Source organism: Anabrus simplex, chromosome 6 (assembly GCF_040414725.1).
Source record: "Anabrus simplex isolate iqAnaSimp1 chromosome 6, ASM4041472v1, whole genome shotgun sequence".
Classification (NCBI taxonomy): domain Eukaryota; kingdom Metazoa; phylum Arthropoda; class Insecta; order Orthoptera; family Tettigoniidae; genus Anabrus; species Anabrus simplex.
The window spans coordinates 298,079,395-298,097,549 of NC_090270.1; the positions used below are offsets into that span (position 1 = coordinate 298,079,395).

At 39.7% G+C, this 18,155-nt stretch overlaps 1 protein-coding gene across 2 annotated transcripts in view; it reads left to right on the forward strand.

The window, feature by feature from the left end:
• Positions 1 to 18,155, forward strand: part of LOC136876480 (transcriptional repressor RHIT) — a 143,992-nt gene that overhangs the window by 86,056 nt on the left and 39,781 nt on the right. For both annotated transcript variants that reach the window (XM_067150477.2, XM_067150478.2), the window contains exon 4: positions 15,112 to 15,255. In XM_067150477.2, coding sequence (XP_067006578.2) covers positions 15,112 to 15,255 — 144 coding nt within the window. The remainder of the gene's footprint in view (positions 1 to 15,111; positions 15,256 to 18,155) is intronic.

Below are 18,155 nucleotides of genomic sequence, written 5' to 3' on the forward strand. Positions count from 1 at the left end.
CAGAAATTCTTGTAGTTCAGTATTGCTTGGTGATCCTAGGACTGTATTGTCTGTGTACATACACACTGAAATCAAGCTGGGTTTTCTTAAAGCATCTTTGTGATGTCTGCAGTGGCAATGTTAAATAGAATAGGGCTCATTGGGACTCCGTTGGTCTGAATGATTTCTCTTGAAGTTGCAGTTCCATCTTTGTTTTCTACCTTGTTGTATGCTAGTATGTTTTTTATCATTTCTGTCATAGTGTTTTCAACCCATCATGGATTCCAGTTTTTTCAGTAGTTTTTCCCTGTTTAGCAGGTCAAAAGCCTTGGTGTAGTCTGTGAAGACCACACGGAATTTGCCTTTGGGGTGTCTTAGTGCTTCATGGATATCGCTCAGTATGTTGTTTATGGTTTGAAGGGTAGATCTTCCTTCTCTGAACCGAAATTGTTGTTTGGGTATTTGTGAATCTACAGTCTTTTGGTGACTAATTTGGAGAATACTTTGAAAATGTTCTCTGTAAGAATTTGGGTCAGTTTATTCTCCTTTTCCTTTGTATAGGACCTTGATTATCGATTTCCTCCGGTTGTCTGGTACTTCAGCAAGAGTCATGCATTTATTGAAAAGATCAATCAATATGTCAATCAGCAGTTTTGCAGAGATTTTTAAGGCCTTGTGAATCCCATCTAGGCCAGCTGCTTTCTAATTTTTCGCTGAGTTAATTACGCTTTGAACTTTCATTTTTGAGAATGGGATGATATTTTCTTTAAGTAAGGGAGGCCTGATATCATGTGATGCACTTGAGTTTTACATGTTTGGTATCCTTGAGAAGTAGTCTTCACACATCTCCATGTGGATTTTCCCAGGGTTCCTGTTACATTTCCTCCTGAGAGCTTTATAGGGATCTTCTTGTGCTTCTTCTGCTTCCTGTAGAACCTGTTTCTCTGTCAGTTGTGCCCTCTTATCTCTCAAGAGTTTCTCATAGTCTTTTCTTTTTCTCACATATTCTTCTAGTTAACCTTTGCTGTTGTTGAGTTTTGCTTGTGATAGTGCATCTAGAGCCAGTTTCCTCTGTGGGTAACACTTGGCATCGAACCATGGTTTCACCTTCCTGTGTCTAGCTGGAATCATATCTGCAGTTATAGCACTGTGGATGCTAGACATTGCGAGGTTGATGTTATTTTCTTCCAGATGTAGTTTTGTATTTTCCAGGGCTTGTGTGGTGTTGGATAGTGTTTGCAAGTTCAGTTTCCTGGCTTTTGGTTCCATTTTAGGGATTAATGTGACGTATCTTATCAGTTGAAATTTAGTGTGTATGGCTACGTGTTTAGTCAATCGTGTGCTTGATGTTTTTTATGGTCCTTGTTGACTCTTGATGATGATATCCTCTCAGTACTAAGTCTATGCTACTCGTACCATTGTGACAGACGTCTTATCTTGTGGCTCATTAATGAGGCAGTACCCTTCTTCCCTTAGGATATCTAGCATCAAGGTAGTATTGTGGTTGGGCTTGTCTAGCCTAAAATTAAATTGTCCTGAAAGAATTATGTTTCTCTCCAACCTAACTTTTGCTCTTACTTCAGATATCTTTTCTGCTGTATCTTCTATGGATGTGCTGGGAGTGATATACATCCCTATTATTGATAGGTTTCTGGCTTTCATGATGACTTTGTTTTCTTCTTTCAATATTTCTTTAATTGTTCCTATGGATGGTTTAAACAGAAAAACAGTACCTTCCGGTCTTACCTCTGTTTTGCGAAGGAGTGTGCTGTGTAGTAGCCTGGGATATCTAGAGGTTCTGTGAGGAATGTTTCTATGACTATCGCTACTTCCTTTTCTGCCCATATATCTTCTGGTGCTGTTGTTATTGTACTTTTCAGTCCTTCAACATTCCATGTCAACATGTCCAATTTTTTCCATTCAGTGGCTGATTTTCTTCAGTACTGGCTTCGAAATTGAAAGGTGCGAATTACACTATTCGACTAGATGTTAGGATTGAACGCTGCTTTACTTTCTTGCATGGAGATTTCTATTTTGAATGCCTTACTTATGCCACAAGTGTGTAGTTATTCACACCCGATAATTTTGATGATGTCATTGGCTAATAGGTGATCTTCTATGTCTTGCTCTGTGATAATAAGAATAAATTGATATAGGTATACAATAAATGATATTACATAAGTCTTGGGACTAGTTTCAGCCACATAGTGGCCATCTTCAACCAAATGAAATTAAAGAGATTATGTGATAACTAAAGCATATGTATAACAGACAAAGACAATGTTACAGGAATAATTGGATGCCGTTATGCATCACTAGACCAAGCGCCAAAAGTTGGTTGTGAGATAATCGTGTTTAAATTTGGTTCTATGTGTAAATGAGCAAACATAATTTTGCTAAATATGGTATTACTGTTGTTGTACCTTCTCACCAAATTTCAACATCTTTATACTCGCACTACACAGATTTTCTTGAAGAAATGGCGCTTAGTCTACTGATGCAATTTAAGGTTTTTCTCAAGTGCAAATAATGTATCACGATGCTACACCAGTAACCCCCAACTGTTGAGTATCTACTGAGTAAAACTTCAAAAAATATAATGTGGCGGCAGCCATGATTGAAAAGCAAATCTCCTACTGCCTGAAAAGGCCCGCTAAGTGCTTGATCCACCACGAGCCGCGCCACAACTCCGGTACATTATTCAAATTTTAGATGGAGAAATTCTAATAATGTTATTTGCTTTACGTCCCACTAACTACTTTTACGGTTTTTGGAGACGCCAAAGTACCAGAATTTAGTACCGCAGGAGTTCTTTTATGTGCCAGTAAATCTACCGACACGAGGCTGACGTATTTGAGCACCTTCAAATACCACCGGACTGAGCCAGGATCGAACCTGCCAAGTTGGGGTCAGAAGGCCAGCGCCTCAACCGTCTGAGCCACTCAGTCCAGCTGGAGAAATTCTAGAAGGGAAGCTATTCTCTAAAGTCGTTGCTATAACGACTTACTGATTTGAGGAATTTCAACTTATCTGAGTCAAATTCAAATGGTAAGACATGAGCCATTGTAAAAGCAAAAAGCAAAGTCACCTCCGTACAGGCCATGAAGGCCCTTGGAGGAGTGGAAGGTAAAGGCTTCCACCATTGTTAACCTCGGCATGTGATGGGGTAGAGTGGTTATCTCTACGCCCGGCCGCCTTTGCCCCCAGGAATTAACCTGGTACTCATTTTTGGTGTAGGCTGAGTGAACCTCAGGGCCATATACACCTCCGGAAGTGGAAATCTCGTTTCTTAAATTTTACGACTTCCTGACGGGGATTCGAACCCACGTCCTTCCGGGCGAGCCGAGCATGCCTTTACCGCCTCGGCCAGGCAGTCCCTATGAGCCATTGTAGTCTATACAATTTTTGAATGGATTTTCCTTCACGATAGGCCTATTATATTCTGAGAGTACAGTATTGACGTGATATTTGTAAGCCTATGGGTAAGTTTTGTTCTGCTTGAGAGAGAAAATGTGATTAAAGATATTTTATCCCATAAATACACACAAATCACTGGACAGGTAATAAGATTGTTGCTCTCAGTTCATTCAATCTCGAAATCAGGATCTCCATTAAATCCATGTACGTCATCCACGATGTCAGAATCTGCTTGAAGATTCTGGTAAAATTGTTTGGCATCTGCTGGTATTATGTGTATCAGCGAACCAAAGTCTCTTAGTTTGGCTTCAGAGATAGGTTTTCCTTTTGGCCACAAAGCTATTAATGCCTGGTGAAAGGGAACTCTACTCTCCCGTGGTCGTCCCTGTCTTGACTTATTTAGATTTACGTCCTGAGATTCACCATCAAATTCTACAGAATAATTCTCAGACGCAACCTTCGTAGCAAGCTGCATTAGTACCATTGTCCTTCTCCGTACTTTTGGAAGTATTTGATACATCGCTGAACTTCGTCACTTGATAAACCACTCAATGTATCACTACGTAAAAATGTCAGCACTATCGAAAACGTGAGCTCCCTCGCTGTCATCCGCGCGCAATGTGAGGAATATGGCGCTTGGTCTAATGATGCAAACTGGAACGTCGCATAGTCTACTGATGCAATTTACATTTTTACTGATTCCCGCTTTTTCGCTTAGACTTTCTGTTTACTAACAACTAACGACCTCTTGTAATGCAGTGGGGAATTTTTTATAAATAGTTCAAGCCCTCCTCTACAAGATGGCGCTAAAATCTCAGTTTTCGTCAAATGGCGCTTAGTCTACTGATGCATAACGGCATCCAATTATAACATTAAATTACATATAATAACAAAATTTATGGTTATGATCTTCTTGTCGTGATATGATGTCTTAAAGTTCACTCAGGACCTCAGGCAAAGAAGTAAATCTGGAAATGATAGCCAGAATTAGGAATGAATAAACAAGCAGTGCTTGTTTTCCATCAGGCATTAGAGGTGAGTCTCATAAAAAAAGTTCTCCTTTCTAATTTCTTTACGACTTCCTGACGCTTCATGAAATTTATAGCTTATAATTGCTCTGTGATATCTGTGTATAGTCTTCCTATGAAGATCCAAGCTGATTTTGGTGCTGTTCTCCGTATGCTTTCCTTGTTGAGGTGGACTTCTTAGTGGGTTATTTTCTTCTCTGTGTGTCTGTTTGTTTGGTGTAATATTGCGCATTTGGGTCTCAGTGCCATCAGGTCTTAGTTGAGGTGGTCTTCTTGGTGAGTTTTCCTCTCTTGTGTGTTGTTGTTTTGGTTCCTCATAACACCTTAGTGTGGGTTGTAGTCTGGTCCATTTGTGGTGGTATTCTTGACATCGCTTCATGTTTGAGTTGCAGTTTGTGGACTCCATCTTTACAGTTTCTTCAGATAATTTGCAATTGTCCTTGTTTCCTTTGGTTGTGAGTTTTGCCTATCCTTTTGACAGAATGTCTGCTTGGTGTAGTTGTGTCTCCAGAATTTCTTCATTAGCTCTTTGCTTAGGTCATTGAGAGTTTTCTTTATTTCCTCACATTTTAGTTTGTTCTCAAGGCCAGTTAGTCTTGCTTCTGCCTCATTTGGTGAATTTGATTTCAGCCTGTTTGTTTTCAGCTGGGTTCTGCATGTATCGCACATCCACAAGAGGGATCCTTTCTTTGATTTTAGTGTGTTGAATTCTGTTATTGTGAGTGTAGTGCATTGTCTGTGGAAACAGAGGTGGCAGTCCCCACCGCACCCAACTGAGTTCTCTTAGTCATAGTTGAGTCAAATTGAGAACACCGTGTGCTTTGACTCTGCTTATTTAGGTTTCTTTGACAATCAAAAATAATCTCATGTAGCCCACAAATCCCTGAACGGATTACAGCTAAACTCCTTGTTACAATTTTGGCACTCTGAACATGTTACCACAAACGGCGCTTCGTCTTCTGTGTGAATGCGATGTAGAATATCTTGTCGCATTTGTAGCCCGACAGAGGAGTTTCTCTACTGTGTGCTGTTAAAATGTCTTGTCACAATTGTAGCAAGAGATGAGAACTTCCCTTCGTTGTGGTGTTAGAATGTCTTGCTGTATTTATTACATAAACTGTGTGTTTCTGTTACATGTGGTGCTAGAAAGTCTTGTCGCACTTGTAGCCTTAGATGAGAGTTTCACTTCTGTGTGGTGATGGAATTTCTTGTTTTCTTCTTGAGCCGCCTTCTCCTAGCGGAGGTTGGCGGTCCACTTAGCCAGCTCCGTACGTGATGTAGCGTGGAAAGCATCTTCTCAAGTGTAGTTGTGCCATCTTCGGATGGCTTTCAGCCATGAATTCCCCCTGCCTCCAGACCTTTTCTCATGTATCTTACCTTCAATGATGAGTTGTAATAGCTGGTACTTCTTGCCTCTCTAAATGTGCCCTAGGTGTTTTCCTTTATTTTACTGTAAGTAATAGTTCTTTTTGTTTCTTCATGTCATTTAAAATTTTCAGCACCCAAGTTATTCGGAGTAGGCAGCGATATAGATACATTTCAAAAGCATCAATTTTTTTCTAGATATTGGTCATGGGTCCAGCTTTCACATCCAAAGAGAAAAATGGAGAACACATAGCACCGAATCATCCACATTCTCAATTGCAGACTTAGATCCGATCTTGTAAATAGCTGTTTCATGCTAAAAAATTGTCTCCTGCCCTGTTCTATTCTAGATTTTATCTCTCTCTTGGAATCACATTTCTCATCTACCAAGTATTTGAAGGAGGATACTTGTTCAATCTTATTGCCTTTTATCGATAGGGTTGCTTGGATTTTTTTTAGAGAAGACTACAACTTTTGTCTTGGAAGCATTGACAAACAGGCCAACTGGACTAAATTGTCTATCATGCGTTGGAATGCAAGTAATTCATTTGCTAGGGCAACAGTATCATCTTCATACCTGATATTGTTAATTGCCTGTCCATTTATGACTATCCCGCTATTTTCTTCCAGCAACACTTCCCTAAATATTGTTTCAGAATAAATGTTGAACAAGAGAGGTGATAGCACACATCCCTGATGAATACCTTTTCTGATTGTAGTTGCTTCTGATGTTCTTTGGTCGATTTTGACATCTGCAGTTTGATTCCAGTACAGTGTGCTGATAATGTGTAAATCGCTTTGGTCAATACCAGTCGATCTTAATATCTCTACCATCTTTTCATGTTTCACTCAGTCAAAGGCTTTTTTGTAGTAAATGAAACAAGCATATACATCGACATTCATGCCCCTGCACCTCTGTACTAGTACATTTAAGGAGAAGAGTGTTTCACATTTGCCAACCCCATTTCGAAAACCAAATTGGGTCTGATCCATATGAGATTCACATTTGTAAGTCCGGGTGTGTATGATTCGCAGAAATATTTTGAGTACATGGGACATCAAACTAATTATATGGTAATCATCACACTGGGAGGAGTTCTGCTTCCTTGGTATTGGTACGAAAGTTGATCCCAGCCAGTCAGAAGGCATCTTTCCTGATGTATAGATAATGTTGAACAACGATGTTAGTAGATTGAGGCCGGTTGAGTCCTGTTCAGCTATAACTTTTACGACTTTAGCATAAATTCTGTCTGGACTAATGGCTTTACCATTCTTCTGAAGTTTAATGGCATTCAGTACTTCATTCTTTGTTATTTCAGGACTGGCTTCATTGATTCTTTCATCAGGTGGTGGAGGATCATCTCTGTCATCTTTGAAGAGATATTTGACATATTCCTTCCATTTTTTTAAGTTTCTCTTCAACTCCCAAAATAATCTCATTGTTTGCGTTCCTTAATATTTGTCCGCATCGCTTCCTTTGAAGTCCGCTCAGCTCTTTCACCTTCTTATGTAGGTTAAAGTGATCATGTTTCTCCTGAAGTTCCTTGACTTCCTTGCATTTGTCAGACATCCAGGATTCCTTTGCTTCTCTGCATTTTCTACGTATCTCTTTGTGAAGATTTTTGTACTTAATGGGGTCTTTATCTTTATATTTCCTTCTTTCATTCATAAGCTCCAGGATTTCATCAGTCATCCAGTTTTGTTTGTTGTTGCTGTTGACATATCCAATGGTATTTTCCTGGACTTGAGTTATGCTATCTCGTATGGAGTTCCATGTGGTTTCTACTTCTATATGTTGAGACTCTTTTATTGCTTCCATCTTTTCTTCCAGAGCAGCACCAACACTAGTTCTGAAATCAGAACAGGCCAATTTTCTGATGTCTATGCGTCTTGATATTGTAACACACCCTGTAGCATTTCTAAAGCATTGCATTTTAAAGTCCGTTACTGCTGGGTTGTGGTCAGTGTTAATGTCAGCACCAGGATAGGTTTTTACTGATTTCATGAATTTCTTCAGCTCTTGTTTCACTAGAATAAAATCAATCTCATTTTTGACAGTCTTTTCTTCATTATCTGCGGGTGAAGTCCATGTGTACAGCCTCCTAGGGTGAAGTTTGAAAAAGGTATTAGAAATGAAAACTTCATGTTCTGTGCAAAACTGCACCAATCTGTCTCCCCTTGTGTTTCTTTCAACAAGAACATAGCTCCCTACAATATCACCTTCAGCACTGAGGCCAATCTTTGTATTGAAATGACCCATGACCAAATGTTATCTCCCCTTTCTTTGTAAGTTTTAGTGCTTCATTCAAGGTATCATAGAATGATTCTATCTCTTCATCATCTTTGTCAGAAGTTGGTCTATGAACCTGGATGATATTCATAAGTTGGTGTGATGTTTGCAACCTTACTAACATTACTTGATCACTAATTGGAACAAAATCTAAAAACAATTTTGCAGTCATTGCTAACACAATCATGCCAACTCCATACCTGTGGTTAATATCATTTCCCCCCTGAAAAGTACAAGGATCCTTCCTTCATAATCTGAAAATCTGATCCAGGCCATCTTTCTTCACTTAACCCAAGAATGTCAATTTTCAGCCTGCATCTTTCTGCTTCCACATTTGCTAGCTTCCCTGTCATATTTAACGTGCATACATTCCATGTAGCAATTCGAACTTTGTTGCCATACACTTTGATCTTTTCAAAACTGTCAGGCTTGATGAATGGATAAATGGAGGGGAAAACATAATTGCTATGGGGAGGGCTCAGAAATCTTATTCAAGAAGGGGAAAGAGTGTATGTGCCAACTAGAACATTTGGCAGTACAAATGACCTTACATGAGATCTATATTTGATTTATATTTGATTATTATCTAAATAACAGAGTCATACCTGAAAAATGGAAAGAGGCTTTGGTAGTATCAGTGTACAAATGGACCGGTTGAGTTAGGCATGTGGTTAGAGGTGCACAGCTGTGAGCTTGCATCTGGGAGATAGTAGGTTCGAAGCCCACTATCGGCAGCCCTGAAGATGGCTTTCTGTAGCTTCCCATTTTCACACTGGCAAATGTTGGGGCTGTGCCTTTATTAAGGTCATGGCTACTTCCTTCCCACTCCTAGGCCTATCCTATCCCATTGTCACCATAAGACCCATCTGTGTTCTGTGTCAGTGCAGTATAAAGCAAATTGTAAAAAAGTAGTACAAAGGGAAGATAGTGATAACTACAGACCAGTGAGTCTTACATATATCATATGTAATGTTTTTAAAGGCATAGTAGACAAATATATCAGGGCATATTTAGAACATACAGGTTGGATTAACACTAGGCAGTTTGGTTTCAGGGTAGGATAATTTGCAACGTTCATCTTGCTGGTTTCCAGCAGGATGTGTCAGATGTTTTAGACAAGAGTGAACAACTAGATTGTATAGCAACAGACTTGTGTAAACCCTTTGACAGACTAAACTGTGGTGCACTTATCATCATTTATGATTTTCATGTTCCGTGTTGATTTCCTAATTTCATTGAAGGCACCTTAAAGGACATTTCATTATCTTGGATTCTGGAGGTCAAATGGACTGTATCGTGATTGACCTGTCTAAAGCATTTGATAGGGTGGATCATGGGAGACTACTGGCAAAAATAAGTGCAATTGGACTAAACAAAAGAGTGACTGAATGGGTTGCTATACTTCTAGAAAATAGATCTCAGAGAATAAGAGTAGGCAAAGCTTTATCTGACCCTGTAATAATTAAGAGGGGAATTCCTTAAGGCAGTATTATTGGACCTTTATGTTTTCTTATATATATAAATGATATGAGTAAAGGAGTGGAATCGGAGGTAAGGCTTTTTGCGGATGATGTTATTCTCTATAGAGTGATAAATAAGTTACAAGATTGTCAGCAACTGCAACGTGACCTCGAAAATGTTGTGAGATGGACAGCAGGCAATGGTATGTTGATAAACGGGTTTAAAAGTCAGGTTGTGAGTTTCACAAATAGGAAAAGTCCTCTCAGTTTTAATTACTGCGTTGATGGGGTGAAAGTTCCTTTTGGGGATCATTGTAAGTATCTAGGTGTTAATATAAGGAAAGATCTTCATTGGAGTAATCACATAAATGAGATTGTAAATAAAGGGTACAGATCTCTGCACATGGTTATGAGGGTGTTTAGGGGTTGTAGTAAGGATGTAAAGGAGAGTGCATATAAGTCTCTAGTAAGACCCCAACTAGAGTATGGTTCCAGTGTATGGGACTCTCACCAGGATTACCTGATTCAAGAACTGGAAAAAATCCAAAGAAAAGCAGCTCGATTTGTTCTGGGTGATTTCCGACAAAAGAGTAGCGTTACAAAAATGTTGCAATGTTTGTGTTGGGAAGAATTGAGAGAAAGAAGAAGAGCTGCTCGACTAAGTGGTATGTTCCGAGCTGTCAGCGGAGAGATGGCGTGGAATGACATTAGTAGACAAATAGGTTTGAATGGCGTTTATAAAAGTAGAAAAGATCACAATATGAAGATAAAGTTGGAATTCAAGAGGACAAACTGGGGCAAATATTCATTTATAGGAAGGGGAGTTAGGGATTGGAATAACTTACCAAGGGAGATGTTCAATAAATTTCCAATTTCTTTGAAATCATTTAGGAAAAGGCTAGGAAAGCAACAGATAGGGAATCTGCCACCTGGGCAGCTGCTCTAAATGCAGATCAGTATTGATTGATTGAATTAACACTATATTTACATTCAGTAGCATGTTTTATTATTTCAGGACTACTTTTGATCCTTATTTAGTCCCGAAATAATAAAACAGGCTGTTTAGTACAATTTATGTATTGTTGCTTAGGTGGAATATTCTTTAAGGGACCTTCATTGACATGATATACTTACCAAGAAAATGAGAAAAATAGGACTGTATAGGATGGTAGTAGATAGGGTGAAAGCTTTCTTGAGGAAAAGGCAGGCAAGGGTAGATGGATGTTGTCACATACCTGCCGACCCTTCCAATTTTCCCGGAAACTTTCCGTTTTTTAACTCGTCTTCCGATTTTCTGATTAATTTTTAGTTCTTCGTATTTTTGACCAATATAACCTCCAGTACGGTAAGTACTCCTCCCCTATGATATAAGATAAATTCTTTTGTGCTTGTGTTATTTACCCAACCTTATTTTCAAGCGTATTTATTTGATGCTTTATTTTGCAAGTGTATCGTCCATCACCTTCATGTATCGTGTTTCCTGCTCGCTACAGCAGCATGTGTGCTTTACGGCTGGGAATTCGGGACGGCAATCGTCCTACAAGCAAGAGAGGCTAGCGTGCGCTAGCGACTCAGTTATTCAGGACGAAAGAATGAGTTTATTATTGTCTGGTTCGCACACTATTAACATTATTTCTGTGCTTTTCGCCGTGTCAAAGTCATATGTTATAATGTATGAGACATACCGATCTGTTTTGTATGTGGTACCTTCGCGTATTTCAGTGCATTTTTGTTCGTTCCTACTTCATAATTTTAATGAGTTGAATATATTTCAGGGAGTTGTGTCGGTGACAGTTTCTAGTATTTTCTCTTCACGTTATAGCCAGAAAATATAACAAACATTATCTCCAAATGCTCAGAGATACCTATAAAATTAAATTTCCGTTCATTTTAGTCTAATAAAGGAAACTGTTATGTATTTTGTTGCGTGTGTCAGTGTGATGTAAATACAGTGGAACCTCAATATCTCGAATCACCTCGGGAGATAAATTTTATTTTGAGTTATCAAAATTTCGAGATATAGAGAATACCGTTTTTGAGCATGTATAGCACTGAATTATATCTATCTACGGGCTTTTACTGAATACATTATTTTTAACAGTACAGTGCTTAAAAATATACAAAGAAATTCTATTTTACGACATCACTTTATTTTTACACTTATTAATTATTATAGTAACTTTTTAGAAGACAGGATACAGTACATACAGTAGTGAAACAAGAAGCATAGCTCCGTTAACACCTTTGGAAAACAATCCATTAGTTTCTTCTGTGCATTACTGTTAACCTTTCCCCCCTTCACGTCGAAACTTCTCATCAATACCATGCAGCCGAGTTTCATAAATGGAGCTTGCCATCCGCGACTTCTGGGCTTGCTTTCATACATGACCGGTAATTAATTGACACCTGAGAAACAGCGAAGCTTTGCCGATTTTCCGATCACTAGAAGTTTGAGTTTTTTGGTTCCCGTCATATTAGCTCCCAGCATCACTCTGACCCTTTCTTTACTTGTTAACTGTTCCTGACAAACCACAAATACGGTATTGCACAGTTAATGTTGCACAAAATTCGAGTTACAGAGAATTTTTTGCTCCAAGGTAGGAAATGTTTGCTTTGAGAAATCAAGAAATTCATGTAACCAAACTTCAAGTAATAGAGAAATAAATACTCGTGAAGAATAGAACAAACTGCCAGAAAATTTAAGTTACTTCGAGATACTGAAAATTTGAGTAATGGAGGTTCGAGATATCGAGGTTTGACTGTATTATTATTCGTATATATGTGTCAATAATGTTTGATTAGGTACATTTTCTTGTTCCGGTAACCATTTTTATGTTTTTTTGTTTAAGATTTAAAATTTAATGGTCAATTCACATTGTAACTGTATCCGGCTCCATGGCTAAATAGTTAGTGTGCTGGCCTTTGGCCACAGGGGTCTCGGGTTCGATTCCCAGCAGGGTCGGGAATTTTAACCTTAATTGGTTAATTTCGCTGGCACGGGGGCTGGGTGTATGTGTTGTCTTCATCATCATTTCATCCTCATCATGACATGCAGGTCGCCGCATCTGGCGAGCTGAACTTGTCCTCGGACACTCCTGTTACTAAAAGCCATACGCCATTTCATTGTAACTGTAGGTATGTATGCCTTTTATCCTGTCTTTTTTTTCACTTAGACCGTGGCGCTATATATGTTATGAAAGCCAAGAATGAAAAAAAATCTTCCTATTTTTGATTTCTGATAGTTGGCAGCTTTGTTGTCAGAATCTCAGAAAGTGGGAAGGGGTTTACCACAAGTCATTAAACTGACACCTTAATTTCTTTTACATTTTTGTGAACAATGTACAAGAAGGATTGAACTTACAAATCGTACTCTTTGCAGATGGATTTATTTGTGCATAGGAAAGTGATTTGCTTAGGTGAGTGTAAAATATTGCAGGAGGACTCAGAAAAATGGGATGAAAATTAATGCTGAAAAGAGTCAAGCAGATAGTTTTGGGTACAAGACATGCAGAATAGTGGGCAGTTACATAATGGCTCTGGAAAATATAAATTTGGAAGGCACTCAGTGGTCACATTAGGGGGTGGTAAATTTTACTGGGGAAAACATGTAGGTATGTGGTCAAAAAAGCATTTGGGTCACTGCACATGGTAATGCAGGTGATAAAAGGAGCAAACAGGGGGATAAAAGAAATGGCATATTTAACATTTGTAAGACTTCATTTGGAGTATGCTGTAGGGGTATGGGATCCATGTGAAGAATTTTTCATAAAAGAATTGGAGTGGGTACAGAGGAAAGCAGCTAGGTATGTGATGGTGGACCATAGAGTGAATAGCAGTGTTAGTATCATGCTAAAGAAACTCAGGTGGGAAAATTTAACAGAAAGGGGGTTGAGAGCAAGATTGGTGGGTATGTACACGGCCAGCCAAATTTTTTTGGATAAGCATTGAACTGTTAAAGAATGGACTGAGATTAAAAGAAAACAACATACCTATGCAATGAATTGAAAAATATATATTCTAAAAAAATTTACAATAAAACTATGTTTTTCCATTACATCTGAGCAAGAAATAGATAATATGTACGCATTTACTCCCACAGATCACCAGAACAATCAAACCCTCTTCTCATCAAAGAAACCCCGCTTTTCTGCAAGTACACCTTTAAATATTCTCGCCATTCTCAGAACAATTTTTTCTAACACTGATTCGGGTATACTTTGCCAGGCATTCTGCACTCTATTCACTCTATGGTCCACCATCACATACCTAGCTGCTTTCCTCTGTACCCACTCCAATTCTTTTATGAAAAATTCTTCACTTTTCCGATGAAGTGGGACACTCTTTTCGGACTTGCCGATCCAACTCCTCCCACAGCAGCTCAATTGGATTTAAGTTTGGGGACTGGGGGGGGACCATTCCATTGAAAACAATTCCCCAAAGTTATGTTTGTTTTGCAGATAATTCGTGCAATAGCGAGACGTGTGCCTGGGGTCATTGTCTTGTTGGATGACAAACCCATGTTGCTATCCAGATGGAAGAACATAACGAGATAGGATGGAATGGTAACTGTTTTTGTCCAGTGTTCCTTGAATTTGGTGCAGTCTACCAACTCCACTGAATGTGGAACAACCCCAAACCATCAAAGAGCTTCCCCCCATGTTTCACTGTAGGTGTTATATAGTAGGATGCATTTTTTCCGATGCTGAACATCGAACGTAAACTCATCACCATTGCCGAAAACCTTTGAAACTTGGTTACAGTAATATTCTGTCATGTTTTGGCCGGCATTGTTCCTGGCATATACAGGGGAAGTGCTTGGGAGGATATTGGAAAAAGATTAAAGACTGAAAGTGTTTATAGCGGTAGGTTTGATGGTGAGTTTAAAGGAAGGTTAAGCTAATAGCACAATAACTGGGAGAAATTTTCATTTATGGAAAGGAGGAAAGAGAACAGAACAGCTTACCAAAGTACATCTTTAACCCTTTCCCAAAAGATGTGCAGAGGTCATGGCAAGAGGATGTAAGAACTTAGCAGGAGACAATATTATGAGTGGTACATTATTTATAAATATTTACATATATATGAATTTTGTATTTTTCATGATTTTGCCACTGGGTAAAATATTCCATTTGCAAAATAAATATTTTGATTCTGAATAATAATTCCTTTTCCCCCTATTATATGTACTCTTTTGTATTTTGTATTAGTTTGTGATAAAAGTGTTGTAAATTGAAATGTAGAGCAAGGGTTTGTGTTATAATACACCTTATGATACTACAGCAAGTTCTGAACATAATGGAACATAACATAGATCTTTGTGTCAGGATGCTTTCCTTCATCTTTACTGTCCATCTTCTATTGGTCAGCTCTTCTTCTCTAGAAAATATCACATCTGTAAGACATAAGGAATCTTCCATTTTCTCATCTCCCTTCATTCTAAATTGTTATTGCTTAAATGAATGGCTGGAGGATGTATTTGGAGTGTTCATTTCAATTCTTGATTTGATAATGAATAACTGATGGTTTCTTTTTCTTCAATAAGTCAGGATAATGTGTGTTAAAATGCTCTCAGGTGGCACGCACAGAAGAGTGCTCAGCAGACAAACCTGTCTGGATAAAGACAGAGACTGATTCGCATGATGAACTATCCAATGAGGGAATAAATACAGAGTCCTCATCCTCTGCACCAGTTACTCAACCACAATATTCAAACAAGGTAAGACGCAGAATAGACAAGCAGTTATTTATGGTTTATTAACTAAACAGGCTAGAGTGTACACTGTTCAAGGATATTCAGCACCTTTAAAGCTAACAGCAATTAGATTGTTATAAACACAGTTTTCTTATTCCAATAATAGCCACAAACACTAAAGAGCAAGGATTCCCTTATAATTAGTCCTCATGACTAGAGTATATTATCTTTGCTAAAAAGAAATAATATTTACTTATTTCATTAATTTATTATCTCGAATGGTCGAAGTGGGTTAATTGCTGCCTTTGTCCACAGGGCTTAAACTTGTTTCCATTTTTGGTAAAGGCTAAGTTAACCTCAGAGGTGAAAATCACATTTCTATATTTTTTTTTACTTCCTGATGTGGAGTCAGACCCATGTCTTTCCAAATAAGTATCAAGTCAGGATATTTTATAGATAAGTATTATTCCAAAGCATCTTTGGTGTGTGTTTATGATAGAGGAAATTACTTTATTAGCCAACAATGTTCACTTCTGCTCTAGAACTAGAGATGTCTCTGAGTTGGTAAATGTTCAAGAATTCTCTTGCAATACATAGAACAGCCATTCTGAAGAAAGTTTATGTGAATTATTTTTCTGAACTAAATATATGAAAACTGTCATACACTTGTACATAGAAAGAGAGAAAAAAAATAAATAATAGAAAGGGTGGGAGATGCATTACTGTGTTGTTGTAATACACTGAGTGGCCAAAAGTCATGCGAAGACACTGAATGTGATGTTAATAATGAGTTGCTCCTCCACGAGCCCTCAAAACAGCAGCAGTACAGCGAGGAATTGACCATACAAGGTGTTGGAATTGTTCTGGAGGGATCTGGACCCACACATATTGCACTGCTACCCATAACTGGTTGTGTGTAATTGGTGCGGAGTTCATGGAGCATACATCAGCATCGACAGCATCCTATAAATGCTCGATTGGATTAAGATCGGAGGATTTGGAGGGCCAATCCTTTGTTATATCTTCACTGGAGTGCTCCTCCCACCACCTGCGTGCCACCACAGAGCGGTGACATGGTGTATTGTTGTGTTGAAACATGGCATCTCCATCAGGGTACTCCAGGGCCAGAAAGGGATGCAGATGGTCTGAAAGAATATCCACATAACGTGCACCTGTCAGCGCTCCCTGCAGCCAGACAATGGGGCCTAATTGCGACCATGAGAACGCCGCCCAGACCAGAACTGAGCCACCTCCTGCCTGGACACAATCTTGTTGACATGCAGGAACCATAGCTTCATGGGCCATACACCACATTCTCCCGCACCTATCAGCTCGATAAAACTGGAACCTACCCCCTGTGGGTGGGGGACGCGGACGAATAATACACCCACGGTCTCCCCTGCCTGTCGTGAGAAGCGACTAAAGGGGGCGACCAGGGATGATTGAATTAGAACCATGAAACTACTTTTGATTCGTACCATCATGCGGGGAACACCATGGGTTGCCTGTACTTGCGAGTAGTACCACTAAATTAGGTACGAAGTAGGTTTGTGATTAGTAGCAGTAAAGAGCCTAGCCGGGTGGTTTCCAGTACCCGTGCGTCATGCCCATGTGAGCAACACCGTGGATCTGGGCGTAGCCTGTGAGTTGTACCGCTATGTGAGCGGCACCGTGGGTCAGCGTTGCCTGTGATTGGTACCCACTATGTTGAGGAACAGAACGGGATAGTGCGAGTCCCTGTGGTTAGTACACTCGGTGAGGAGCCTTCTCGGTTTGCGTTGGCTATGAGCGGCGCCGTGGTCAGCGTTGCCTGTGATTGGTCCCCACTATGTTGAGGAACACCACGGGATAGTGCGAGTCCCTGTGGTTAGTACACTCGGTGAGGAACCTTATCGGTTTTCGTTGGCTATGAGTGGCGCCATTGTGTCAGAAACACCATAGGTCTGCGTTACTTGTACGATGTACAATACTTGTGAGTAGTACCATCGTGTGTGGAACACCGTGAGTCTTCGCTGCTTTTGATTAGTACCCCAACATGACAAATACCATGGTTCTACTTTACTCGCAACATGTACCGTTCTGTGGGGCCTTAGACGTGGATTTTGCACCCCTTTAGTCATCAAGCATCATTGTGCTTTCTAAGTGGTCCCTTGGTCTGTAATACTATTATTTCCGATCTTTTTTGCGTCTGATCCACTGTTTTTCCTTTCTTTTTTTTTTTTGGGTTCATGTCCATCCATTCATTCTTCATGACAATGTTTATTTTATTTTGGTCAGTGGATGAATTTGAACTTTTCGTTATTTCGTTTCGTACCATTAGGGCCTGATGACCTCGATGTTAGGCCCCTTTAAACAACAAGCATCATCAAAACTGGAACCAGGAAACACTGGCCCTGGCCCACGCCGCCACTGTTCCATGGTCCATTGCCAATGTTTGCAGGCCCATGCACGTCATTGAGGTCTGTGTCGAGGTGTCGGCAAAGGGACACGAGTTGGTCATCGGCTGGTGACGCCTGTGTGGTACAGTTGCTCCCTTACAGCCATAGTAGAAATGGGTTCCTGACTTCCAACATTCAACTGGGCAGTGATCTAACTCACAGTAGCCCGTCGAGCACCCAGTATGGTTCTGCATAAGCGACGTGATGTCCATTCGTTAACACCTGTGGTCTTCCAATGCGGGTGGTAACATTCTCTCTGCGATATTGAGGATCCACCCTCGACACTCTTGACCTCGGAAACCTGAATTCGCATGTAATCTCCGCAATGCTATGACCCATGTGCCATCTGCCGATTATTGTTCCACATTCAAAGTTGGTTAACTCGCAACGTGTTGCCAACTTCAGGACACTGATATTAGTGACAGACTGCTCAGCTACGCCGCAGCTAGCCGCAATGCTCAGGGATCATACATGGCACATTTTCTA